This window comes from Rhinatrema bivittatum, chromosome 10 (assembly GCF_901001135.1).
Source record: "Rhinatrema bivittatum chromosome 10, aRhiBiv1.1, whole genome shotgun sequence".
In the NCBI taxonomy this organism is placed as follows: domain Eukaryota; kingdom Metazoa; phylum Chordata; class Amphibia; order Gymnophiona; family Rhinatrematidae; genus Rhinatrema; species Rhinatrema bivittatum.
Window position 1 is genome coordinate 123,684,618 of NC_042624.1, and position 26,043 is coordinate 123,710,660.

Genomic DNA, 26,043 nt, shown 5'->3' on the forward strand with positions numbered 1-26,043 from the left:
AGAAAAGCGCAGGCGGCGGCCTTGTCACTTCCGTCTTTACAATAAATAGTTCCCCGCCCTCAGAACGCTGCCGGGCCGCCAATCACAGCCCGGGGCGTGGCTAGCCGGTAGAAATAGACGGGCGGCTGACTGTGCGAGCGGCCAATGGCAGCGCGGCGGAGGCGGTGCTCCGGCTCCCTTGCCCCGCCCCCGCCGCGTGGGTCCCACGTGGCAGCGCTGCTTCTCCCCAGTGCCGCCCAGTGGTGGGAGAGAAGCGGCTCCGGGATGGAGCGGGGGCTGCGTCCGGTGCTGTTCGGCCTCTGCTGCCTCCTCGGGGCAGGTAAGGAAGGGATCCCGGCCCGGGCTCCGGCGCCGCTCTCCCCCCGTGTCTTAGATCGGTAAACTCTCGTCCTCTGCGCCCATCCCTTTCTGTGAAGTTTGCTTTCCCCTCGTTGTTCGGGGGCGGGATGATCCGCCGGTTCTCGCCGGGGTGGGGCTGAACCACAGGCTGCATCACATCCACGGTCTGTGCACCAGGTCCGATCTGCTATAAAACTCCAGAAAGAGGCCAAGGACGGGCTCTTTTTGTCCCCACGGTGTATGAATAGATTCCGTGCACCATGTTGTCCCGTAGGAAGGAATGAGGAGGGAGAGGTGGTTGTTGGCTCCCTGAGGAGAGCTGAATGGGAGGGCATGAAACGAGACAACCTGATGGGAGTGAGGGAAGAGGCTGTGCACCAGGACATCCCGATAGGAGGGAGAGGTGGAGAGCCCTATTCACTCCAGGCACAATTAAACTCTGGAATTTGTTGCCAGGGGATGTGTTTAGTGCAGTTTAAAAAAAGATTGGATAAGTTCTTGGACGTTGACTTAAGGAATAGCCACTGCTATTACTAGCATCAGTAGCTTGGGATATACTTAGTTTTTGGGTACTTGCCAGGTACTTGTGGCCTGGTTTTGGCCTCTGTTGGAAACAGGATGCTGGGCTTGATGGACCCTTGACCTGGCCCAGTATGGCAGGTTCTTATGTTCAAGATGGGGGGAATGCTGTGCACTAGGACATAGGGAGGCAGCAGATGTGGCGTTTGCTGCTTATTGTTTGCACTGAGCAGGGTTTGTTTGCAGGCCTTGCTGTAGTGCAGAGGGTATGAAGGCTGGCATTCATAGGCAAGGGTCCTGTGGTCAGCTCTGGAGCCTTTTGAGCCCTCTCGCACAAGAATAATATTTTCCCTCCCTTGGTTGTCTCCTGTTTGGGTAACTCATAATTAACCATTGAAAAACGGGTTGCTGAGGCTGCATAAAGCTGATATTGTGCTCAGTGGCCAAGTACCTGAGGCCAGAGCCAGGGCTCTAGCAGAAATGTCCCAGAAGGAAGCAGCCTTGCTCTCTTCATGGCTGCTGCAAACACCCTTTTTTGTGTTATAAATTTGGACAAGGGTAGAGTCTGTTATCAGCAGAAGCTCTTTTAAAATGTTTCAGATTTCGTGTGGATTCCCCAAGCAGTCCTACCTTAAGAGAAGTCTCAGGAGCCGTAACTGAATTGGTGCCAGTGACCAGCAGAAAAGGCTGCCCCACATCCCATTGCTAAAAAGCTTCCAGAACTTGTCCGGCTTTTCTCCTGCATTCTTGCTGGATGACATCTGACCAGCACCAGTGAAGGCTTCCTTATTTGCCCCTTGTTTTCTCCCCTTGCCTTTGCTCAAAGGAGTAAAGGGTGCAGTGTTGGTAATACTATAGCTTCCGAACCCTGTCCCTTCCACTGTCCTCTGCCTCCGTCCCAAGCATGCACCTCTGCTGATTGCAGGCTGCACCGAACCCTGTCCCTTCCACTGTCCTCTACCTCCGTCCCAAGCATGCACCTCTGCTGATTGCAGGCTGCACCGAACCCTGTCCCTTCCACTGTCCTCTACCTCCGTCCCAAGCATGCACCTCTGCTGGCTTGCAGGCTGCACCGAACCCTGTCCCTTCCACTGTCCTCTGCCTCCGTCCCAAGCATGCACCTCTGCTGGCTTGCAGGCTGCACCGAACCCTGTCCCTTCCACTGTCCTCTGCCTCCGTCCCAAGCATGCACCTCTGCTGGCTTGCAGGCTGCACCGAACCCTGTCCCTTCCACTGTCCTCTACCTCCGTCCCAAGCATGCACCTCTGCTGATTGCAGGCTGCATTAGGCCAAGTTTGCTTTTTGTTTTGGGAAGAATCTTGAAGGCAGGTGGGAACTTGCAGCTGAATTTTTCTTGCTCTGTGGAAGGTGTCTGCTGAGTGCACCTAGCTCAGGGCCATATGCAGCTGGCTCAGGATTTAGAGGAGGCAGCTTTGAAAGAAGTAGGTGGAAAACAGATTGAGGGGAGAGGCTGACACAGATTGGTGTGAAGTAGGAGAGCCACCATGGGCCGGGTCCCCAGTTTGATCCGGTGTCAGATCTTCAGCTCCATGGGGAGGGGGCAGAAAGAGAGAGAGTTCTGGTCATTGTTAAGGGTGACATCTAGTGGCTGGGTTTAAAGCCCGGGACGGAGGGTTCCAGAAGGAGCTGCAATGACCAGGCTAGGAACACGGGTGGGGGGCCTGTTAAAGAGGGGGAAAGTGAGTCCCTGAGTCATTGCAAATGAAGGACTTGCAGACTGACAGCAGATTCCCCCCCCCTTTCCCCATTCTGCTGCTGGCCGTGCACTGGAACAGGATCAGTAACTCTCCTTCAGGGTTTATTGACAAGATTTGTTGAATTGTAAGAAAACTTGTGTTTCAGGGTCTGATTGCTCCTTTGTCTGCCAGAGGTCCCCGGACTGGGGTTTAGTACTTTTGGATGCTTTTTTGCTTGATCCAGGAAGTGGGGTCGGTGAGGGTGGCATGTCCTGCGCCGTTCGTCAGGGATGAGGCTGGGCAGCACATCAGTGACGCTGGGTGCAGGCAGTGCGTGGCTCCCCCACTCGCTACTTTTTACTCAGAGCTGTCTCTTGTCTAAAAAGCTCATCACAGCTGTATCGAACAAGTCCTTGAAAAAGTCTCCCACTAACACAGCAGCCGCGGTACTGTGCTGAAAGCCCAGAAGACAGAGCGATTCCCTGGTTCTGGTCCGTACCTTCTGGGACCCGGTGGCAGGGTAGCACGCATGCTGCTGCCCCAACATCCGTGCACCTCCAAGAAACCCTGATGACATCGCCTGAGTGAGCGGATGCTGCCTCTGGCTCTGTGCAGCAGGTAGAAGAGGACTGTGCAGACACCCCTGGCTCGCCCTCTGGGGCCGTACCTTCGCCCCTGAACTAGCAGATTTCCCCTGGGTGTGGTCCCTGCTCTGACTGTGCCTTTACTACCTTCAGCCAAGCTTCCCTGGGACCACGAAGCCCAGTTCTCACTTGTCCTAGCCCTGTAGCCAGCAGGTGCCAGAGCCCAGTTCCACACCCTTTGTCCTGCTCCTCCTTTTCTGGGAAGCTGCTGATTTTTTACTCTGATCTCTTTGCACAGCAGCGGAGGAAGTGCATTTCTGTTTCTATTTCTCCAGTGCTGCTGCATGGCCCAGCAGTGCCCACTCCAGCAGATCCAGCTCCACTCGCATCTCCAGCTCTGCCTTTCTCTGCTCCACGTGTGCGGACTCTTTTCTCTCCGAGAGCTGCTGTGTGAATCTTCCCTCAGGAGCTTTTGATGCTTCAGGTCCTCTTTGAGGCAGATTGTGTTGGATCTGGTTTCTTAGTCCAGACTTAGGTTGGAGACTCCTCTGGTATCCTGTAGAGTTTGGTTTTGTTCTCAGTTTCATATTGTTGGGGTTTTGGTTTATTTATTTTGTGGTGGCCATTAGGGCTATGAACACCAAACAGTTTCAGTTTATTCCTTTCTTTTGGTAGTTTATGCACTCTGAGAATAAAGTTGAATTTTGTGTTTTATTTGCAGGCATAAAATCAAACTCTGTACACACAAAGCATTTCCACATCCCCAGAGCCTGCCTTTCTGCAGTGGTGTCCATGTGGCTGTTAGTGGAAGTGGGGCCCTGCTGCTGGTGTAGGCTGTAAAATCTTGGTGTGGGACAGGCAAGGTGTTTTGCTCTTTGCCCCCCAGGCTGTGCCTTGGAAGATATACAAGCCAAGACTTCTATGTTCTTTATGTTCTTATTGATTTGAGTCATTTCCCATTTGTGGTTAGAGCATCAGGCTGCAAGCCCAGAATTAAATCCCACTGGGTGGGATCACCCATGACTGGGTCATGTCACCCATTTCCTCCGCAGGTACAAACAGATTGTAAGCCCCCGGCCAGGGAAGGTCAGCAGATAACTGGACCTGCCAGTGAAAAGGAGTGGACAAGCTCTAAATAAAAATGCACTCTTATTAGCACGGTTCCAGAGGCTTTTTCCTTTGTCTGAATGGGTTCACCTGGCTGGAACTGAATTCCACGTCCTCTCCTGTGCACATCTTTAGCTCTTCATACAGAATGATTGAGGTTGCATGCTTGTACCATAATTGGGGTCCATAGAGAGACTCTGCAGGGGATTCCTGAAGGGCACAGAGGGTGGATTTGGAGCATAGACAGGCTGCTTCTTGCTGTAGAGCACTAATTTTGGCATCACCGTCTGCATTCTCCTCTTGCTAAGGAAGAACTAACAGTTTGAAGCTTTCTGAAGTCTCTCTCTGCCCTGGGAGTGTGCATAGTTAACTCTCACCCTGCCTGCCAGGCATGATCAGAAATAAAGGGAAACTTTGATAAAATGAGAAAAGTAGAAAAAAAATGAAAGGAGCAGCTACAAAGGTAAAAAGTGTGCAACAGGCATGGACATGGTTTTTGTTTTGTTTAACAATCTAGAAGCACAGTCCAGATGTATTCCATGCATTAAGAAAGGTGGAAAGAAGGCAAAACGATTACCGGCATGGTTAAAAGGGGAGGTGAAAGAAGCTATTTTAGCCAAAAGATCTTCATTCAAAAATTGGAAGAAGGATCCAACAGAATAAAATGGGATAAAGCATAAGCATTGGCAAGTTAAATGTAAGACATTGATAAGACAGGCTAAGAGAGAATTTGAAAAGAAGTTGGCTGTAGAGGCAAAAACTCACAGTAAAAACTTTTTTAAATATATCCGAAGCAGAAAGCCTGGGAGGGAGTCAGTTGGACCGTTAGATGATCGAGAGGTTAAAGGGGCACTTAGAGAAGATAAGGCCATCGCAGAAAGATTAAATGATTTCTTTGCTTCGGTGTTTACTGAAGAGGATGTTGGGGAAGTACCCGTAATGGAGAAGGTTTTCATGGGTAATGATTCAGGTGGACTGAATCAAATCACGGTGAACCTAGAAGATGTGGTAGGCCTGATTGACAAACTGAAGAGTAGTAAATCACCTGGTCCGGATGGTATACACCCCAGAGTTCTGAAGGAACTAAAAAATGAAATTTCAGACCTATTAGTAAAAATTTGTAACTTATCATTAAAATCATCCATTGTACCTGAAGACTGGAGGATAGCAAATGTAACCCCAATATTTAAAAAGGGCTCCAGGGGCGATCCGGGAAACTACAGACCGGTTAGCCTGACTTCAGTGCCAGGAAAAATAGTGGAAACTGTTATAAAGAATAAAATCACAAAATATTTAGATAGACGTGGTTTGATGGGACACAGCTAGCATGGATTTACCCAAGGGAAGTCCTGCCTCACACATCTCCTGCATTTTCTTTTTCCAAGGGGTGAATAAACATGTGGACAAATGTGAACCGGTAGATGTAGTGTATTTGGATTTTCAGAAGGTGTTCGACAAAGTCTTCATGAGAGGCTTCTAAGAAAACTTAGTCATGGGATAGGAGGCGATGTCCTTTTGTGGATTGCAAACTGGCTAAAAGACAGGAAACAGAGTAGGATTAAATGGTCAATTTTCTCAGTGGAAGGGAGTGGGCAGTGGAGTGCCTCAGGGGTCTGTACTTGGACCAGTACTTTTTAATATATTTATTAATGATCTGGAAAGGGGTATGACAAGTGAGGTGATCACATTTGTGGATGGCACAAAATTATGCAGAGTAATTAAATCACAAGCGGATTGTGATGAATTGCAGGAGGGTCTTGTGAGACTGGAAGATTGGGCATCCAAATGGCAGATGAAGTTTAACGTGGACAAGTGCAAAGTGATGCAAATAGAGAAATATAACCCTTGCTGTAGTTACAAGGTTAGGTTCTATTTTAGGAGTAACCACCCATGAAAGAGAATTAGGTGTCATAGTAGATAACACACTGAAATCGTCGGCTCAGTGTGCTGTAGCGATCAAAAAAGCAAACAGAATGTTAGGAATTATTAGGAAGGGAATGGTGAATAAAACGGAAAATGTCATAATGCCTCTGTATCGCTCCATGGTGAGACTGCACCTGGAATACTGTGCACAATTCTGGTCACCGCATCTCAAAAAGGATATAGTTGCGATGGAGAAGGTACAGAGAAGGGCAACCAAAATAAGGGGCATAGAACAGCTCCCCTATGAGGCAAGGCTAAAGAGGTTAGGGCTGTTCAGTTTGGAGAAGAGATGACTGAGGGGGGATATGATAGAGGTCTACAAAATCATGAAAGGACTTGAACAATTAATGTAAATTGGTTATTTACTCTCTCAGATAATAGAATGACCAGGTGGCACTCCATGAAGTTAGCAAGTAGCTCATTTAAAACAAACTGAAGAAAATTCTTTTTCACTCAGTGCATAGTTAAGCTCTGGAATTCATTGCCAGAGGATGCGGTTAGTGCAGTTAGTGTAACTGGGTTTAAAAAAGGTTTGGATAAGTTCCTAGAGGATAAATCCATAAACTGCTATTATTAAATAAGGAATATTAGCTTGAGATGTATTTAATGTTTGAGTATTTACCAGGTATTTGTGACTTGGCTTGGCCTCTGTTGGACACAGGATGCTGGGCTTGATGGACCCTTGGTCTGACCCAGTATGGCAGGTTCTTAAATTAGGTGATCCCTTTTTATTGGACTAACTTAATACACCACTGGACCAGCTTTTGAGCGCTAAAACTCTTCAGGTCAGAACAGAACGAGCAAAAGACAAAGTACAGAGTGACTGGCAAAAGCCAGGCAGAATAATTTTAAGCTCATAATGAGATGATAACCTTTCTTGTCAGTTCCTTTTAATTATCCTGATCATTAGGTCACTGATGCAGCAGCCTGGTTGCGTGGAAGTGGCAGCTTTGCCAGGGAGGAGCTGCAGTTTAATTTTTGGCTGTGTCTGAGAGGTCAGGAGAGGGGCTATAAGGCTTGGCCAGTATTACAGGAGATTCCCTCTTCCCTCCCCTCGGCAGAGCGGTTATGGCTCTCAGTCTGTGTACATTGTTCCTTCCCGCAGACCCTTTTATGGCAATGTCTTATTCCAGCTCTCAGCAGGGACTGGATTAACCATGTGAGTACTGAGACCCCCATCTCCCTTGCTCCTTGTGGTTAAGCAGGACCACGGGGAAATGCTGCAGGTGCTGGGGTGGGTTAGCGGGACCAGAGGGGAGAAACTGGGTTTATTAGCGCTGGGGTGGGTGGGGTGCCTTAGTAGGACCATGGGGGGAGGTGGGTGGATCAGTACAGGGAATTGGGGGGAGACCACAGGCACAGGATCTGGGTGAGGTAGGCTGCCGTGTATTTCTGGATTTCTTAATAGAGTTGGCAGAAAAGACCCAATTGGACCAGCTGATCCTACAAATTCCCACACTCAAACCCCAGCCTTTCCTTAACGCTACTCACCACATCAGTGCCAGGACCCCAAGAGCAGCGCTAATCCAGCCCCCAGACCCCCATTCCCAGTCTTATTACCAAGTTTTCTAATAAGCCCCTCGGCTACCACAATCAGCCAAGCCATTGCCAAATCATCAGCCTCCCCCTGCCCACTGAAGTTTGGGTTTAACAGTGACGGTTACCCCAGTCCCTTCCAAGGCCCTAACCACAGCACCAAGCAGCTTACACCCAGGCTCATGTTTCTGCTCTCCTTTCAGGATCCTTCAGGTTTCTCATTACCTTTTGAAGTCTCTTAACCATTCTGGGAGGGACCCAGAAAACAAATCGGAAGCCGTTGCTGTGTAAAAAGGAGCTTTATTGAAACTTGCCCTAATGATGACCCTAGTTCTCTTTGCTAAAACCTTTTAGGAGTGATGCGGGCCTCGGAGGATCTGCGCACCCTGGCAGCTGTGTCACTCCCAGTGGGCAGGGCGAGCACCACTGCTCCTTCAAAGCCGGACACCTCCACCCTGGCTGCAGACACAAGGAACTCTGTGTTACGGGTGCAGAGCAGCCCCATGTATCCCACGGAGCCCAGCGACTCGGCCAAGGACCAGCCTGCCCTAACCGGCCCTACACGAACAGAGGGGCCCGTCTCTCTGGCCGATGGCCACGGACAGCTTACGTCTACCATGGAGGCGGCTGCAAACATCAGTGGTGCCCACACGGTGCCGTGGAGAGAGCCGTCCACTGAGGACCACGAGATAGAAACACCAGGCCCTGCGGCTCCTGGAGGTACTGCAGCCTCACCCGCCACGCCGCTGGACACCAAGGGCAGGACAGGCAAGTATGGAGGGGGGAGGGGGCGTGGTGGCAAGGGCCACAGGCATGGAGAAAGTGTTGCTGTTGTGAGGGGGCGCTGGTTATCTCTCTCTCTACTGCTAGGGACGCGGGGGAGCACCCAGACTGAAGTGACTGCATTTGGCACCTCGGGGACCCCAGCGCCCAAGGGGGAGTCCAGCACAGCGACGGCCCCCAGCCCTGCTGCAAAGGATGGTCCCACAGAAAGCAAGGCCCTGACCGAGCAGGAGGAGCGACCGATCCAAGACCCGGGGGACAGCGAGACAGGTGAGAAGCCTCCGTGCTTTCCTAGGCAGGGGCGGGCTCTGGCCCTGAAACAGGGCCAGCACCATGGGAAGAGGCAGGTTCTGCTGACTTCCGAGGGCTGCACATGGACGTCCTGGAAGTGTGGGAATCTGCACCTCCCCAGCGGGCACTGTGCTCATCGAGTCCTTGCCCCAGTGCAGTTTTATTTGGTCAGAGGGGGTTGGGTGGCTCTCGTCCCTGGGATGCTGGGCACCCTGTGCTTCTTGTACCTTCTCCTTTCGTCTGCAGAGGTCTCGGGCTCCTCCCGCAGCAGTGGCATCAGCAGCGAGCCCCTGATGGTGGCAGTTATATCCGTATTTGTCATCGTGCTGGGGATTCTGGCACTGGTGGGATTTCTCCGCTACAAACAGAGGCACAAGCAGACAGAATTCCACCGCCTGCAGGATCTGCCCATGGTGAGAGCGGCACGCGGCGCCGGGGGAGGGAGGGAGGGAGGGAGGGAGGTTCTGCTAATGCTCGGCATGGACCCAGACCTCCTGGCTGGCTTGGGTCCCACGGGGGGGGGGCGGGGGCAGGCAAAGGCACTAGAGCCAAGTTGGCCTGTGCCGGGGATGGTTTGTCTTTCTGCAATTCCCAGGTTTCTCTTCTCCTCGCAGGATGATATCATGGAGGAGTCGCCCCTCGCTCTGTACAGTTACTAGCGGAGCAGTGGACGTGCACAAGCCCTGCAGCCCTGTTTATTGTGCACAGGACAAAGACTGATTGCAGCCCAAATGTCCCTGTATCTTTTGGGGACAAGGCAGGGGTCGGACACGTTCCTGCCACACTCGGCATCGGAGGAGCAGAGCCTGCAGCCCTCTTGTCGCTTTCCATGGCTCACGGAAAGGGAGTGGACACCGCCCCCCTTCTGCTCCTTTGGGCTTTGATTGCCGCGGTGGCAGCCAGGGGAGATTTTCTGTGCGTTTTGTCAGGGAAAGCAATGTAAAGATGCTCAGAGAGAGAGAGCGGTATTAGTCTGGTGTAGCAACAATGAGAGGAGACGGGGGCACCTTGTAGATCACCCCACGTAGTGAGGCAGGAGCTGTCCAGGCCACTCTAGCACCCTCTGAGGAAGGGGAGGGGGGGTCTGTCCTCGAAAGCTCAGGGTTAGTCTAGAAGGAGCCCCCACCTCCTCTTATTACTGTAACGATGGTGGTGGGAGCAGCTTGGTCTGCTCATCCCTTTTGGCCAGATTTTTGGATGATAACCCAGCTCCCACCCCCTGCTTAATTATGATCTGCCATGTGCAGCCTGTTCCCGTGTAAAAGTCCTCTCTTCCACAGCCGGCCCTCTCTCCTAACACTTTCCAGTCTAAAACAGAGCCACTGGCATAAAGGTGGCATGGGAGTGAGGGTGGGAGCAGGAGATTGTGGGCCTCCTGGCCAGAATGAGGGGGTAGGTCCTGCAGCAGGCAGGGCTCATGCTGCCCACACCTGTTGTGCCAGGGTAGTGCCAGCTCCCTCTGTAAGCAGAGGAGTTGGGACAGGGCCGTGCCAGCTGTACAAGTGGGATGAAGGTGGCAGTGCCCCCATGGTGAAAGCTTGGCCGGGAGCCTTGGGAAGGGAGGAGCTGCCACTTTTGACAGCGTGCCTTGCTCTTTGACGGTGAATGCATCCATGACATTGATGAGGAGGGAGGGCGAGCCTGCAGCACGGCAGACAGGAGAGGCTGAAAAGCACAGAGCTAGAGTAGACGTTGGGATTTCTAATGGCAGTGGGGCTGGAGCCTATGTGAGGTTTTCTGGGACGTAAGTGATCATTAGTTCCTGTGTTTCGGGCTCCTTGGAGTTGTGCTCACTCTGGTCCTCCAGCGCCACAAATAGGCCCGGCTTTCAGCATTGCTCTTACTGAACACGCATGAGAGAGATTTTCACTTGCAGGGAAGGGCCGTGTGGATATACTGGAAACCAGGCCTATCTTTGACTCTTCAAGAGTGGCTGTCCCTGTCTTAACCAATCCTTGCTCTTAGTTCTCACAACTATTTGTACAGGGCGAGACCAGTATTGGAAACTGGAGACAGCAATGTCCGCTACAGAGAACTTCCCCAGTCCTGCTACCTAAAAATCAAACTCAGCAGGCACCATTTGCACATTTTTATGAAAACATCCTGGTTGATTGTCTGTAGTAACGTTTTTAGTAACAGATCGGTCAGCGTTAGAGCCTCTGTGCAGCAGTGGAGAACATGAGCTCCATTACTGCTCTGGAACCTGTGGCTGCCTCAGCCAAATCCTCTCATCCTGACTGCTGCCCTGTCCCAGTGTCCGTCCTGCTTTGCGCCACGCTCGTAGCACAGGCAGCAGCCGTGCCGTCAGTGTTTGCATTGGTACAGACCTCCTGTAATAGGTCACAGCCGCTCAGGCGACCGTTGTTCATAACCGGACTACAATGGTTCCGATACTCATCGGGCTCGCCTTGACCTAGCGCAGAGCTGTAACCTTCTCATCTCCCCTCGCACTAAGGACGCACAGGGAGAAAAGAGTAACGTGTGTGGCGGGAGGCCCCTGCTGCGGTCACTACATCAATGATTCTTTACTCCCGCCTACAGCCACAGCCTTAACGGGAGAGGCCAGCGTGGGCCCTGCCTAATCCATCGCCCCTACAAGAAAGGTTGTAACAAGCATCAGCCAGCCTGGTGTTAGGTTAAAAACCCAAATCCTAGCTGCTCTCCTAGTGCAAGAGACTAGGAAAAGCAGTTGAGTCTTTCTTCCTGTGGTCCATAAAGGTCCTGCTGCAAGAGCCTCCAAGCCCTTCCCTGGGCCCATGCAGCTGCTGCCAGCAAACAGGAGCGGAGGAGGACCTAGTGAAATTAGTAATCACAAGAGAACTGCAGGCTGAGTCCTCGTCTGCCCCAGCCCAGTGTACGCCTGACCTTGCCAGACAACAACGAGCTGTGGATCATCCCTCTTGGCACTCAGTGCATCACCTTAACGAAGTCCTGTTCATCCCCAGCCCAATGAAGGTGCATAGGCTGTGCTCCCCTACCAGCAACTGCAGACAGACAAAAAATTCACTGCCCCTGCCCTGTAATCTAGCGTGGCAGCTGCAGTCCTGCGCGATTGCTCTGCCTCCAAGGTATAAACCCTGCAGGCTGGAGTTTAACTGAAAAAATATATAGAAGTAAATAAAAAGGAGGCTAATATTCCAGGCTGGGTCCATCCCCCGGCTGGGGACCCTCCCCTGCTTCACGGTACAGCCGGTGCTCTGGCTCCCCCTCCTATGGTTACGGCCCCCAGGCTTTCCTGCCCTACAGGGAAGAATTACCTTTTAGGCTCGAGTCTGCTTAAGGCACTTACATTTGTATTGTTGCTAACAGGTAAGAACCAGTTTTCCTCTCTTACCTCCTTATCCTGCTGATTCCAGCCCCCGAGAAAGGAGAATTGGTTCTTACCTGCTCATTGTTCTTCTGCAATACCACAGCTCAGTGCGTTATGCACGCCCACCAGCAGATGGCAGAAGAGAGAACCAAAGACTGGGAGGCTCTGCTACATCAGCGAGTGTGCAGCCTCCGTATCGCCTGTACCCAAGCCAAGATGTAGACAAATCCAAAAAACTAGCTTAACTTCCTCCTCTACAGGAGCGAGGGAATAACACTAGAGCCCTGATACTCCACAGCGTGAGAGGGGAGCCACAAGCACAACTCTCAGCAGGGCCTGGTGCTGGGAATCAGGGTCACAGCTCCTTCTGAATATTTTGTAAGAATTTAGGGCAGGGTTAGGAGCCTGTGTACGTAGAAAGGAAGCTGAGATAGGATAGCCTTAGTTACTGCATCGTGGAAGCAAAGCTCAGGCTGTGCCACTGCCAGCAGCCATTACACCTTCTCCAGTAGCAAATGCATCCTGACTTTCTTATTCTAGGCCCTGTTCCATAAGAAATAGCTCAGAAAACAGAGCCCCACAGGGAAAGCAGCAGCACACTGTACAGAGTAACACCAGTTTGCTATTTAGAGAAGACACTTTTGCACTAAAGAAGCAGCAGGTGCTTTGTTAGACAGAAGCTTTGTAAATAAGTGTATTTGGGCCCAGACCTGCTCTGCTCCTGGAGGCCAGGGCAGGTTGTCTTTGCATAGTTTTCTTACTGGTTGGCAATAAAGTTTATTTTGCCTGTTTGCCACGGTGCTGCCTCTTTCTTGCTGTAGGGGTTGGATGAGTGCCGGTGGGGCCTGTAAGATGTCCGATAAGGAAGGATGGCTACTCCTGGCACTGAAAGCCTTCACATTGTCCCTCTCTGCCGCTGGGCCTTGGAAGCAGGATCTGGAGGCGCGGAGATGAAGCTTGGCTTGCCAGAGGCTTTGAAGTGTATAGAAGGAGGGGCTACTGGCAGATGTCAGCAGGCTATAGCTCTTCCCTGACCCCAGCGGCTCCAGGGACCACTCCTGCCGCAGCACTCTTCAGCTAGCGCTGAGCTGACTCCTCCGTGCTGTGTCCGCAGCAGGAGGGGGCAGAGCGGATCCCAGTGTGGAAATGGAGCAGCAGGGGACAGCTTCTACCACGCCTGCAGCTGGGGGTCAAAAGTCACTTAAATTAAGTTCAGGCAAGCTCTCTGAAAGTCCGTCCAGGTCACTGCTGAGGTCATCTACATCCAGGTCACTTCCCATCTTGGCTCTACTCTTTCCTTGTGGCTCCATGGTGGCAGGGGACCTTCTGTGGAGAGCTAAGCAAGGCCGAGCAGTCAGAAACATCGCAGCTAATGTCCTGGTGAGGTCCACAACTACTGCAACCCAACTAAGATATTAAGAGGGGGGGGGGGGGGGGGACAGTCCTGCCCCCACTCCCCTAGCAAGAGGCGATGAAACGGGCTGATGCACTCTCACACCGCGTGGTGGTGGTGGGGAGGGACCACAACCCGTGGCTGCTCCCCTTCTGATCACACCTGCAGCACGAGGGGGAGGGGGGACACTTGCATAGTCCCCTGCACACATAGCCTATGGGGGGCACCTGTCTACTCCCTTTTATTCACGGCTGCAGCAGTGGAGGGAGAGGAAACAGTGTAAGCTCCCCGCATGCAACCAAACACCGCAGTCCATGCGGTCGGGGGACCCATACATGATCCCCTCTCCACACCTATTTGTATGTTCTGCACACATTCGCCCGCTAGGGTCCAGGAGAGGGGGCCCTGTGTATGCGCCTTTGCACAGGCAAGCACCCAAAGGTGGGGCAGTGAACCGGGGTATGCTCCCTGTCTGCACGCACCTTGCAGCACTGGGGGAGACCCAGATACGCTCACCTGCACGGTCTGTCACATCCAGCGCCGAGGACACATCATCTGAGCTGATGTCCGTGAAGTTGAGCTGAGAGGCTGAAGTCTCACTCGCAGAACGTCCCTCATCTGAATCCTTCCTCCTCGCACGGCTTCTGCCTATTAGGAGAGAGGATACACACAGAACGGTGCTGGCTGCTGCAGGCCTGGAGGAGAAACATCACAGCACGAGCCAAAAGGAGGCCTAGAACCCCAGCAACCCCCCCACCCTAGACTGAAGTTATGATACCAGCGGAGAGAGAAGAAGGTGGGAAGGGGATAGGGATTTGTCACTGATGGGCTCTCATAGTGGGAGAGGGTGACCTGTCACTGATGGGCTCTCTTGGAGGTGTGGGGCAGCTGAGGACGATCACCATCACCAACAGGCTCTCATGAGCAAGATTCATCACTGGGGAGGGAATCACCACTGATGAGCTCTCAAAGCTTTATCATTTGGATCTCTCTCACAATTTCTTTCGTTAAGGTGGGGATTGTTGAGAATAGGAAAATTGGTTCTTACCTGCTAATATTCATTCCTGTAGTACCACAGATCAATCCAAACTCCTGGGTTTTGCCTCCCTGCCAGCAGATAGATCAGAGAAAGTTTCACTAATACTGTACATAATGCAATGTGGCACCTGCAGTCCCTCAGTACTGACCTATTCCCAAGCGACGATGACAGCAACTACCATAAACGTCTAAGCAAACTCGCTCCCCTCCAACAAGCCAAAAGAAGGTGAAGTTGCCCAAAAAGACAATGGAAAACTCATTTTCCAAATTTAACATAAGCAATCAGCATTGAAACCTCCAACAACTTGTACAACAGTACAAGCAGCAGACTCTACCCCCCAGTAAATAGGCAGGTCTCTGGACTGATCTGCGGTACTACAGGTAAGAATCAATTTTCCTTTCCCTGTATGTACGCAGATCAGTCCAGACTCCTGGGATGTACGTGAGAGGTGGGATTAGAGTTCCGCTCGTAGAACAATCTCACTAAAGCACATGGAAGCCGGAGCCCCGACGTCCGAGCGATAATGCCTAGCGAAAGTGTGCAACGACTTCCCGGTAGCCACCCAGCAAATTTCATGTGAGACACCTGTTGTGACTCAGCCCAGGAAGTTGCCCGAGAATGCGTTCTGTGTGCTCCTGAAAGAAGGCGCCCTTTAGAAACGTAAGTCAACTCGATCGCTTCCTTCAGCCACCACAAATTGAAGCCTTAGACGCCTTACTTCCCCCTTCTTTGGACCACTCCACAGTACAAAGAGGTGATCCAATGTATGGAAATCATAAGTGATCTTTAGATACCTCAATAATGTTTGCCTCCCATTTAAGTAAGAGGCAAAGCTCCCCTGCATGAGGCATAGAGGAATCCAAATCTGGAAAAGCTGAAAGCTCCACTGTCTAACCAAGGCTACACCTCAGGCAGAAAAGAAGGCACCATGCATAAATATACCCCCGAGTCAGCCATCTGTAGGAAGGGATCTCGACACGACAGCTCCTGGAGCTCGAAATTCTCCCGGCTGAACAAATAGTCAAGTCCTTAACCATAACTCTCTTAGTGGCTCAAACCAAGCCTCACACAATCTTTGTAAACCATGTTGACCGACCATCTAGTTGTAAAAGCAGCATATAAACCCTTTCAAATAAATAAATAGATTCAGATTCCAAGACGGACAAATGTTCTGCCCTTGAGAACACAAGTTCTTAGTTCCCCAAAGGAACCATATAACATCCGGATGTGCAGACAGAGGATACCCCTGCACCTCACCCTGGAGACAACCCAGTGTCACTACCTGGACTCAGAGTTAGAAGCCGTCCCTTGACCAGAATCTTTCTATAAAAAAGCCAAAATATGCAACACCATAGCCTGAACAGGCTGAGGCTGCACTCTGTCAACAGGAGACCAGGACTTGAAGATCCTCTACATTTGCTCATACGTCAAGGATGTAGAAGGTTGCTAGCCTGCAATAAGGTGGAAATAACTGCTTCGGAATATCCCCTCCATCTCGGTTGTCTCTCAGAAGCGAAGCCGCAAGGCAGAAGTGAACTGCCTGACCCAAAAATATTGGGCCCTTATGGAAAAAGAGTCAACCGATGTCCAAATCTCAGGGGCCTGCCTATGGCCATGTTGATGAGATGTGGGAAGCATGGTGGATGTGGCCACTCTGGATCTACCAGGATCACATTGCCCAGATAGATATTTCTCTATCTGCTGTAATCCCTTGTGCACCAGAGGTCACAGAGCGAAGACAAAGAAGAATCCCTCGAGTCCACAGCAGCACCGGAGCTCCGATTCCTTCCTTACCGTGTTCTGTTCAGCAGCTGTAAAACCGCAACACCTTTGTGTTTTCTTTGATCTGGATGCCCCCATTTTCCGTGAACGAGACACATCGCTGCCTCCATTAGCTCCCATTCCCCGGGGTCTAACTTTCTCACACTGAACTTTATTCACTCAGGCGATGTAAGGTGTGGCACTATGAGAGCCACTCCACAGTGACCGCCTCTCTGCCTGCCCACCATCAAGGGAGCTGGAGCAAGTCAGCAATGCCAGAGACGTTTGTCCTGGCAGGCGCACGCACGAAGTAAACAAATTCTAATTTTAGCCATAACCAAGCTCTTTATAAAATGGAGCCGGCCCACATCATTGAAACAATCACTGGACAAGGAACCCATAGAAATCACCAGAGAACCTCAAAACACAAGCAAAGATTGGGGAACAACCTGATCTATCCCAATATAAGTAACAATTCTCCTCCTGCAATTTCTTCCAGCCTGCTAACTGGAGAAATTACTTACCTGATAATTTCGTTTTCCGGCACTGAAAATCACTGAAGTCCCGAAGAGCTTCTGAACAGCTCAGACCTCTTAACTGGCTGAGAATCCCTGGAGACTGGGGCCAGGAGCCAGCATTCCCCGCTGCCCATTCCGCTAAATAAGCTTTGCGCATAAGCAAATTAAAACCAGCATAAGACTTCTATCAGAACCAGAGACTCCTCCTTGGTACTAGTGCCTCTCTGCACCTCCGCGGGACAGGGACCTGCTGGCAATAGTTGAGGAAGGGATTACCCTGCCTCTCCTGCCGACACTACTAGGGAATCAAAAATGGCTGCCATTTCCACGCTGACTGGGAAAGCCTCAGCACTAGATCCCGCCACACACGAGGCTTGTTCTATCAGTGTGGCCATGTTTTCAATGAGGCCGCGAATGCCATGCAGCTTTTGCCGCATGCACTCGCTGTTCCTCCCCGCACCAAGGTGCCATCAACACATCAACGGCAAGCAGGGGAAGAGACCCTCAGCGCCACAGAACCAACACCCGGTCTCCTCCACAGGCAGAGAAGCTGCTGAAAAACCCCATTGCTGAGCTCCCTGAGCTGCTAAAGCAGCTTCTCCCACCTGGAACCTCACTGCTCCAGATTCCTCTAACTCATTCCTTGTTCTCATTTTTTTTTTTACTCTGAGAACAAATAAAGATACAGAGAAATCAATACTTTCCTTTGGTGCAGAGGTTCCAGTTCCAGGAGTGCAGGCCATATAGCAGTTCAGAAGAGAGCCAGACGTTAGCTACCCAGCCCAGGACAAGTGCTGGAGACAGAGAAATACTGAGGAACTGCAGGTGGCACCAGGGTATATGAAGCAGTGTCAGTTTTACTTTCTCTGTCTTCATGTGCTGGCAAGGGTGAACGAACCCAGGAGTCTGGGCGGATCCGGGTACATTCAGGGAACTGCCAGCAAGTTCCATTGCTGTCTCATGGGAGATGAGGGATCTGGACCACCAGATGTCCACCCCATGGACTTTCAGACTGAGTTATCAGAAGGGCCACCAACTCCCTGTTCGACCGCCTCAAACCAGGAAGGGATGGCCCCACCAGGACCTCAGTCCCCTAGGAGGATCAAGAAATGTTGTCTTTTAATCTTTGGTATTTTGGGGGGGGGGGGGGGGTTTCTCTCTCTCTCCAGACTGCATGTTTTACACCATCTACTATCTGCTGAAGACAGAAAAATATGGAGGGACTGCAGGTGGCACACTGGGTTATGTAGTATCAGTGAAACTTTGTCTCCATCTGCTGGCAGGGAGGCAAAACCCAGGAGTCTGGACTGATCTGGGTATGTACAGGGAACTCTCTCATGGATTCTCTTTTGGTGGGAAGGTGGGGCAGGGAGACCTCTCACAGGCACCCTCGGTGGAGGGATATGCAGATAAATCTCTCATGGGCTTATTTTTGATGGGGAGTGGGTTGGGAAGATCTCTCACGGGCTCTGTTGGTGCAGGAGTTTTGAGTAGGCCTCTTACTGACTTTTTTTAGGGGGATTGATTGGGTACATCCATCACAGGCTCTCTTGGTGAGGGGTTGGGTGGTTAGATCTCTCATGGGCTCTCTTTCTGGTAGGGAGTGAGTTGGGTAATCTCTCACAAGCTCTGCTGATGGTGGGAGAGTGGAGTGGCTATATCTATCACAGGCTCTCTTGGTGAGGGAGTTGGGTGTATACAGCTATCAATCATGGACTGTCTTGGTGAAGAATTGGGTGGATAGATCCATCACAGGCTCTCTTGGTGAGGGGTTAAGAACATAAGAACATGCTATACTGGATCAGACCAAGGGTCCATCAAGCCCAGCATCTTGTTTCCAATAGTGGCCAATCCAGGCCATAAGACCTGGCAAGTACCCAAAAACTAAGTCTATTTCGTTGCTAGTAATAGCAGTGGCTATTTTCTAAGTCAACTTAATTAATAGCAGGTAATGGACTTTTCCTCCAAGAACTTATCCAATCCTTTTTTAAACACAGCTATACTAACTGCACTAACCACATCCTCTGGCAACAAATTCCAGAGTTTAATTGTGCGTTGAGTAAAAAAGAACTTTCTCCGATTAGTTTTAAATGTGCCCCATGCTAACTTCATGGAGTGCCCCCTAGTCTGTCTATTATCTGAAAGACTAAATAACCGATTCACATCTACCCGTTCTAGACCTCTCATATCCTCCCCTCAGCTGTCTCTTCTCCAAGCTGAAAAGTCTCTCATGGGCTCTCTTCTGGTAGGGAGTGAGTTGGGTAGATCTCTCAAGCTCTGTGATGGTGGGAGAGTGGATTGGGTAGATCTATCACAGGCTATCTTGGTGAGGGGTTGGGTGGTTAGATCTCTCATGGATTCTCTTCTGGTGGGAGGTGAGCTGAATAGATCTCACAACCTCTGCTGATAGTGGGAGAGTAGAGTGGATAGATCCATCACAGGCTCTCAGTGTTGGTTGAGTGGACAGATCTCTCACAGGTTCCATTTTGTTAGGGGGGGGGGGGTAAATGGATCTATTACTCACGGGCTCTCCCTGGTGGAGCATAAGGAAACACTTTGTCATCTCGGTAAAAATGTTTCATTTCTTCCTTTATGTTGATAAGTTCTGTCCTGGAGAAACAGTGACATAAAATTATATTAAAAGTTTCCCTATTGGTTGAAAGGCAAATTAACAGATGAAATGAATGTTCTGGGGAAAAAGGCGGGAAATCATCCACCCCTGAATGCAAACATATCCCATACAGTCCCAGCCCAGCTAGCCCCCGTAATGTCTGCTCATGCTTTACCGGCAGAGAAAAGATTTGTCAAAACCCAGTGTTAGTACTGATTCCACCTGCTGAGAGAATACTTTTATCAGACACCAGCAGAGAACAGGATGGTCCCCTTCCGCGACACGGCCTTGCTCCAGACCAGTATCCGCATCTGGGGAGCCATCTGTGGGATTCCTCAGAGGCTGCCGCCAGACTATTTGACAAGCTGCCATCCCTAGGACCCCCTGAATTCACCTGGAACTCTTTCCCCACGAAACCCCGGGCCTCTTCACACGACACGGTCCAAAGGAGCATCGCCCCGCAGCTTTCCTGGCCAAGTAAGCTTTGTGCACAAGTAGCACAAACTGAGAAACTGCCAGAATCCTCCCCCAGGAGGGCCCCCTTTTCACAAGAATTAGCCTCCTGCCTGTCATCGGGGCACTGTACAGCCAGGGACAATGACAGGGGAAATCCCCTGACTCCACTGCAGCCGCCAAGATGTCCATGGCCTCTCTCAGGCACTCATCCCCTCTTTTGTGCCTCCGTTGTTTTTCAGACACCACCACAGCCTGCCCAGAACTTCCATCCCCAACACAGGGGCATCGGGAGCGGAGGCCGGTCTGCGAGACCTGGGCACGTGCATCAGGTACTGCCGCGCACCAGTCCCCAGGCTTCAGCCATGCAGGCCTGACCGCGTGCCGTACAGCCACAAGCCACTGCCTGAGAACTCACCCTCAGGTTGGGATCCCTACTGCTGCCTCACCGGCTACCGCTCAACTCTGCCGCTCAGCTTTGCTCCTGACACAAAATCAAAGTGAGAAAAAAGCTACTTCCCTGTGTGGCTGAAGCAACTGCTGCAGGATCCCACGCGTTCTCCTGGGGGGAGAGGGAACTGGCACCACCAGCAGCAAAAGGACTGAACCACACAAAGGTCCCCAACCCTACCATCTGCTGGAGATGGAGAAATACGGAGACACTGCAGGTGGTACATTCCGTTATATGCGACACTGAAGCTTTTCTCTGTCTCCATCTGCTGGCAGGGAGGCAAAACCCAGGAATCTGGACTGATCTGGGTATGAACAGGAAGGGAGGAGAAGCACATAGGAGGACTTGCCAAGAAAAGAGAAGAGGCCACCAGGTTGAGCTGACCTCTATCCCAGGTGGGGAAAAGTAGGGGGCTGCAATGAGCCCCCCTCGGGCACCGAGGAGAGAATGGGGCTTCTGAATCAGGACGCACATAGCAGAGGGCAGATGCATTCAATTGCCGGTTCCAGCACCCATGCACGGACATCAGTAACTGCTACTATCTCCCCCTTTCATCGCTGTGCCGGGGATTCAGGGACATTTTTAGACCTCTCTTACCTGAGAGCCTGCAGCTCCTGCTCCCTCTCTTCACTCTCCAGCTTTGTCCTTTTTAAGTCCACAGCGTGAGACTGGTAACTGCTCATCACTTCTTGCAGCATCTGGCAACCAAGTGGAAATAACAGCAACAAATCCTGTGCAGAGACTGTGAAGACGATGTGGACCCTGACCGAGTTAGACAATCATGGAGAGGACACGGAGGAGGAGAAATTCCTGAGGCCCGAGTGCTGCTCCTAAGAGCTACATTGAGCACCAGCCTGAACCCAATTCAACAGGCAAACCAAACCCTGCTGATGACAACAGGAGATGAAAGACCCAAGGGCTCATCCCACAGTCCATAGCTTCCCCCCAGTATGGCCCGTAATGTGTACCTTATGGTTCCTGTCCTGCAGTCTCTTCATTTCATGACTGTCTGAGATCTGTCGGAGAAGGTCTTCCTCCTGTCTTCCTGCAGCAGAAGAGAGCATCAGACACCAGCTCTCGTGCAAGCATGGGGCAGTACCGCGTCTTCCCACCCCTCCCCCAGGTGCAGTACTATAGGAGCTCTGCTAACTAATCTTTCCCAGTTCCTCTGTTGCTGAACTTTCATTTTTGTAACATCTGGATGTTGGTATTGCACAGATCACAGATCTTTTCACCAGCCCTAAAGCAGTTTGGAGAGCGTTTATGCCCGCTTACGTACGCAGGTCTTGCTTGATGTGGCTTATTTCTCGTCTGAGGCCTTCACATTCTTGCCAGAGGATTCGTTTACTGGAATAGAAGGGAACGGAGACCATGGGTGAAGGAAGGCCTGAGCTGATGATGGTGCGCCCAGCAGCGCTCTGCTCACGTACCTCTCAGCCAGGTCCTGTTTCAGGTGGGAGGAAGGAGGCTGTTCCTGGGCAAGGCCTCGGCCATAGAGAGGCAGTACCTGTTCCCGTAGGGTGCGGAGCTCGCTGAAGACCTCTCGCCTGAGTTCCTCCACCCTGCTGTGCAGGGTGGGGTCAGAGAGGGTGCGAGGGTCACTCCTCAGGCGATGCACCTCCTCTGTAATTCCCACAGCAGAAGGGGTTTAAGACAGACACAGCCTTTTTACTGTACATCCCAGAAAGGCAAGACCCACAAGACATGGCTTACCCTCCCCTGCAAGGATTACTACAACTGCTACCATTTCTAAAGCGGAGCTTACAACAGGAGTCTCCTCACACCCGCCCGTTCAGCAGCGGGTAGTGCCCCCGAGATCCCCCTCCTCTGTGTGTGTATATACCTTCCAAGTTGCGTATGCACTGCTGTTGCTGCTGGCGCTCCCTCTCCAGTCTCCGCACCGCCTGGGTCAGCAATGCCATCTTCTATGAGAACACACAAAGAAAGCCACTGTCGCTCTCCCCATCACTGGCATCGCCCCCCACCCCCCATGCATTCCTCCTCCCTCCCCCACACATCCGCTTCCATGCCTCCCTTCATATCCAGGCCGGGTCAGCGAGTTCGTTTTACCTCGGCTTGTGTCTCTAGCTGGCTGCTGACCGCTGCTATCTCTTCGGCAGTCATGCCCTGACTTGGACCGTGGGTATAGAAGGGACAGGGCTGGAGGGTCCCTAGCGGTGGGTCGTATGCACTCATCCTCCTCTGGCACGAGTCAGAGAGCAGTTCTGTCAATGGAGAGAGAGGGGAGCAGAGGAGTGAAGAGGACAAAAAGCAAGCAGTGCTCTATGGTCCCCATACTCAGCTCAGTGACTCCACCAATCTTTTACATTTAATCATTTAGGATTTAAAGCTAGAGGTCTTCAATGGTTTCAGTCATTTTTTTCGAATAGGTTACAAGTCAAAATTGGCAGTAACGTTTCTAGCTGGGGCTCCACAAGGACACTGTCATGCGGGACAGATACTGTCAGACAACGCAACTACAGTAGCGTACATCAACCGTCAAGGGGACACTTCTCATGAGAGAGAGTCAACCTCCCCCCGATGGCCTCCACAGAGGAGTGGACGCGCTCGGCCTCATTGCGAAGCCTTAACTCCTCCGGCTGCTTGATCTGAACTATCACGAAAGGTCCTACAAGCCCCTTGACTTTTTTTTTTTTTTTTATATTGATCTAGTCAGAGGATTCCCATAAATAAATCAAACCTGATACCAAAGGACAGAGGAACCCTTCCCAATTTGAAGATCAGGACCGCAGGTTATGCACTCTCAATCTGCTGGAGTCAGAGAAATACTGAAGGATCGCAGGTGGTGCACCAGGGTATATGGGAGGTGCCTTTTCAGTTTCTCTCTGACTCCATCTGCTGGAAGGGAGGCATAACTCAGCAGTCTGGACGGATCCTGGTATGTACAGGGAATAAGCGTTTTTAAATAAAGAGCAGCAGCTATGTTGAACGCAATAACGCAAGTTTAGCTGAGACAAACACAGTGCTAAATGTGCTGTGCTCTCTGAATATCTGGGAGGGCAGAGTCCTGATCAGCTCTTTCAACAATAAATAGGTTAGCAGTGTTTCTTCTCCCCATTGGGAGAGAGGCTGGATCTGCTCCTGTTCTAGGTGCAGGGAAGTCGGCACTGTCACTACAGAGTTAGAGGCAAATATTAATCAGTGTTACCTTTAGACAAGGCTCCCGCTGTGTTCAGTCTCTGCTGCAAAGAAGAAAGAGAAAAGGCAAATAAAAGGAGATTCTCATATTGCACCGATGGGGGAGTTAATGCTACACCCTGGGGCATCAGAGCACCGGACAAGCTGGGGTCAGCCACCACTTGCACACATTGGTTGTCAGAATAATATATAGGAGCTCTCTTCTCATGGGACTTGTTAGGACTTTCTCTCCTGTCTCCCTAATGAGCACACAAGAGTCCTCTTAAATGTGCAGCCGCCTCCTCCTCCAAGATGGACTCTCACAGCACCGTTTCTAAGCCAAGTGCAAGCAGGCTTGGAGCTCCCATCACTTCTTCTACTCCTCTTCCTCTCCACCCCTCCCAGGGCAAGAGACCCACACATCACCTCTGCGACCTAATTCCCCACCCCCTTCGAAAGGCACAAGAGACCCACACATGACGTTTGTGACACAACCCGTTCTATTTAACCTAAATCATCCATGCTGCAATCAAACTGGAGAGAAAAGAGGGAGCAGGAATCCAGCAGCTTAGGTTAACAATGGTTCAGTAGTTGGTTTGATAAGCTTAAACCAATTCATGTTAGAAAACAAACATCAAGATAAGAACATAAGATCAAGAAGAAAGGAAAATTGGTTCTTACCTGCTAATTTTTGTTCCTGTAATATCCCAGATCAGTCCAGACAAGTGGGTTTTGCCTCCCTACCAGCAGATGGCGGCAGAGAACCAATCTGTACCCAAGCCAAGATTAATCTTAAAACCTCTCTCACGGGCGAATAGATCCAAAGAGCTGGAACCCCCCAAAACTACAGACTTTAATCGTCCACAAACAAAAAGACACCAGAACTGGAACGAGTATCAACTTGGCAGGAAATTCAGTCTTTCGGCATCGGCACATTTTGCTTTCAGAAATTAGCGCCTACCTTCGGGCACCGGGAAAGTGCACAGAAAAGCAGTAAAAACTGCTTTTCTGTGCACCCTCTGACTTAATATCATGGCGATATTAAATCGGAGGTCCCGAAACTTTCCAAAGTAAAAAAAAAAAATAAATTTGAAGTTGGCCCGTGGGCTCGAGAACCGACGCCAGCAAAATTGAGCGTCTGCTGTCAAACCCGCTGACAGCCGCCACTCCGGGTCAAAAGGAGGCGCTAGGGATGCGCTAGTGTCCCTAGCGCCTCCTTTTACCTGTTTTTACCGCCGGGCCTAATTAGCATACTGAATCACACTCACACTGGGCTGCAGGGAGGAGCTGCCCCCTCCACTGCTGTACTGCAAAGAGGAATTGGAGCCACAGGGAAGTGGAGGGAGAAGCTAGAAAAAGGGAAAAGAAAAAATAAAAAAAATAAGCTGAGACATGGAAAAAAATTACAATAAATGAAGCATGCCAATGATAAAAAAGTACCTTACAATTTAACTTAATATACTGCTTTTCTTCAGTCAAAGCAGCGCACACAAAAATACTGGCAATAACTTCTCTTATTTATTATCTTTTAATTCGTTTGATATCAGTTGTTTTCCTGTTTATTGTCAGTTGCTCCCAAATGTCTTAAGTTGTTATATCTGTAAACCGGAATGAAGGCAGCCTGCTAAATTCCGGTATATAAAAACTTTTAAATAAAATAAATAAATAAAAATCACTTTAAAAATAGCAACAGTAAAACATTCATATCCTTCAGAAAAATTAAAACTGAAAAAAACCCCCCACAAAACAATTCAGTTCAGGTAAGAAACTAATCACTGAAAGCTTGTGTCACATAGTCAGAAATGGTAGAAACAGACCCAATGGTCAATCCAGTTTGCCCAGTAAGCTGTTTTTTTCTTTTTTAGGCATGCAAAGTCCCCATACCTTCTGTTAAGGGTAGTAACTGTCATTCCATGGGGGGGGGGGGGGGGGGGGGTGTTCCCTGATGGGAAAATATTTGAGCTGGCGTTTGGTACTACAATTAAAAAAAAAAAGTAAATAAAGTTTTCAAAATATTTTTTTAGCCCTGCTCCAAACAACTTTTGGTTGGACTTTGGTTCCATTCCCAGGGATGAAGGGTTTTGCTAATCTGGCCAGAGACATCCTATGTGCATTCTTGGCGTTCTTTGGTCAGAGCTCCTAGGAGTGACAGATCACTGACCTTTATCTTGGCCACATTGCTCTCCGTGGCATGCAGGATGGAGTCGAGCTGCGTGTCCCAGCTCATGCTGCTAACACACTGGGAGTGGATGCCAAGCCAGGAGGAACCAAGGCTGCAGAAAGAGGTAACAGAGTAACAGCATTAACCATGGCCTCGGCGGGTAACACTCTAGGGGAATCCATGCTCCCATTGCCCACGAGGAGCCCGGGGGGGGGGGGGGGGGGTACTAGTGGGGCAGCCAGTGCTCCTGAACCTGCTTCGCAGGTGGCCGGTGTCAGTCCAGCTAGGATCCCACTCAGCTCCTGGGGAAGGGACTCTGCGTACGCGGCCAGGTCGCTCTAGAAATCGTAAAACGATAAAAAAGGAGCGGCTACCAAGCTGGGCCTCACCGGTAACCATCAGCGCCTCCGCCTCCCTCCAAGCGATTCA

The 26,043-nt window shown here is 50.8% G+C and overlaps 2 protein-coding genes across 3 annotated transcripts; one reads left to right on the forward strand and one right to left on the reverse strand.

Annotated features, from left to right (window-relative positions):
* The first annotated feature begins 129 nt into the window (after positions 1-129).
* Positions 130-12,880, forward strand: LOC115100457 (mucin-19-like). Of its 2 annotated transcripts, XM_029618936.1 has the most exons (5): positions 130-319; positions 8,060-8,473; positions 8,576-8,758; positions 9,026-9,192; positions 9,394-12,880. In XM_029618936.1, exons 1-5 carry the CDS (start codon positions 145-147, stop codon positions 9,436-9,438), a joined length of 984 nt encoding a protein of 327 aa, XP_029474796.1. In that variant the 5' UTR covers positions 130-144; the 3' UTR covers positions 9,439-12,880. The 2 variants fall into 2 exon arrangements, with proteins under 2 accessions (XP_029474796.1, XP_029474795.1); XM_029618935.1 differs by having other exon boundaries at positions 8,060-8,758.
* Positions 7,990-25,991, reverse strand: LOC115100456 (centlein-like). The gene is made up of 12 exons (XM_029618934.1): positions 25,868-25,991; positions 25,615-25,726; positions 23,485-23,518; positions 22,386-22,540; positions 22,159-22,240; positions 21,746-21,938; positions 21,595-21,662; positions 21,284-21,360; positions 20,913-21,013; positions 19,325-19,410; positions 13,999-14,130; positions 7,990-13,425 (listed from the first exon to the last, which is right to left on the reverse strand). Exons 2-12 carry the CDS (start codon positions 25,678-25,680, stop codon positions 13,280-13,282), a joined length of 1,140 nt encoding a protein of 379 aa, XP_029474794.1. The 5' UTR covers positions 25,681-25,726; positions 25,868-25,991; the 3' UTR covers positions 7,990-13,279.
* Positions 25,992-26,043: the final 52 nt, after the last annotated feature.

Bases quoted from the DNA above. Each gene is read 5' to 3' on its own strand.
- LOC115100457 (XM_029618935.1), top strand. From the start codon at position 145: ATGGCAGCGCGGCGGAGGCGGTGCTCCGGCTCCCTTGCCCCGCCCCCG. The intron at 8,759-9,025 runs GTGAGAAGCCTC...TTTCGTCTGCAG, and splicing joins CCCGGGGGACAGCGAGACAG to AGGTCTCGGGCTCCTCCCGC. The intron at 9,193-9,393 runs GTGAGAGCGGCA...TTCTCCTCGCAG, and splicing joins GCCTGCAGGATCTGCCCATG to GATGATATCATGGAGGAGTC.
- LOC115100456 (XM_029618934.1), bottom strand. From the start codon at position 25,680: ATGAGCTGGGACACGCAGCTCGACTCCATCCTGCATGCCACGGAGAGC. The intron at 21,939-22,158 runs GTATATACACAC...TGGGAATTACAG, and splicing joins GTGCATACGCAACTTGGAAG to AGGAGGTGCATCGCCTGAGG. The intron at 13,426-13,998 runs GTGAGCGTATCT...GGCCTTGCTTAG, and splicing joins GGATGTGACAGACCGTGCAG to CTCTCCACAGAAGGTCCCCT.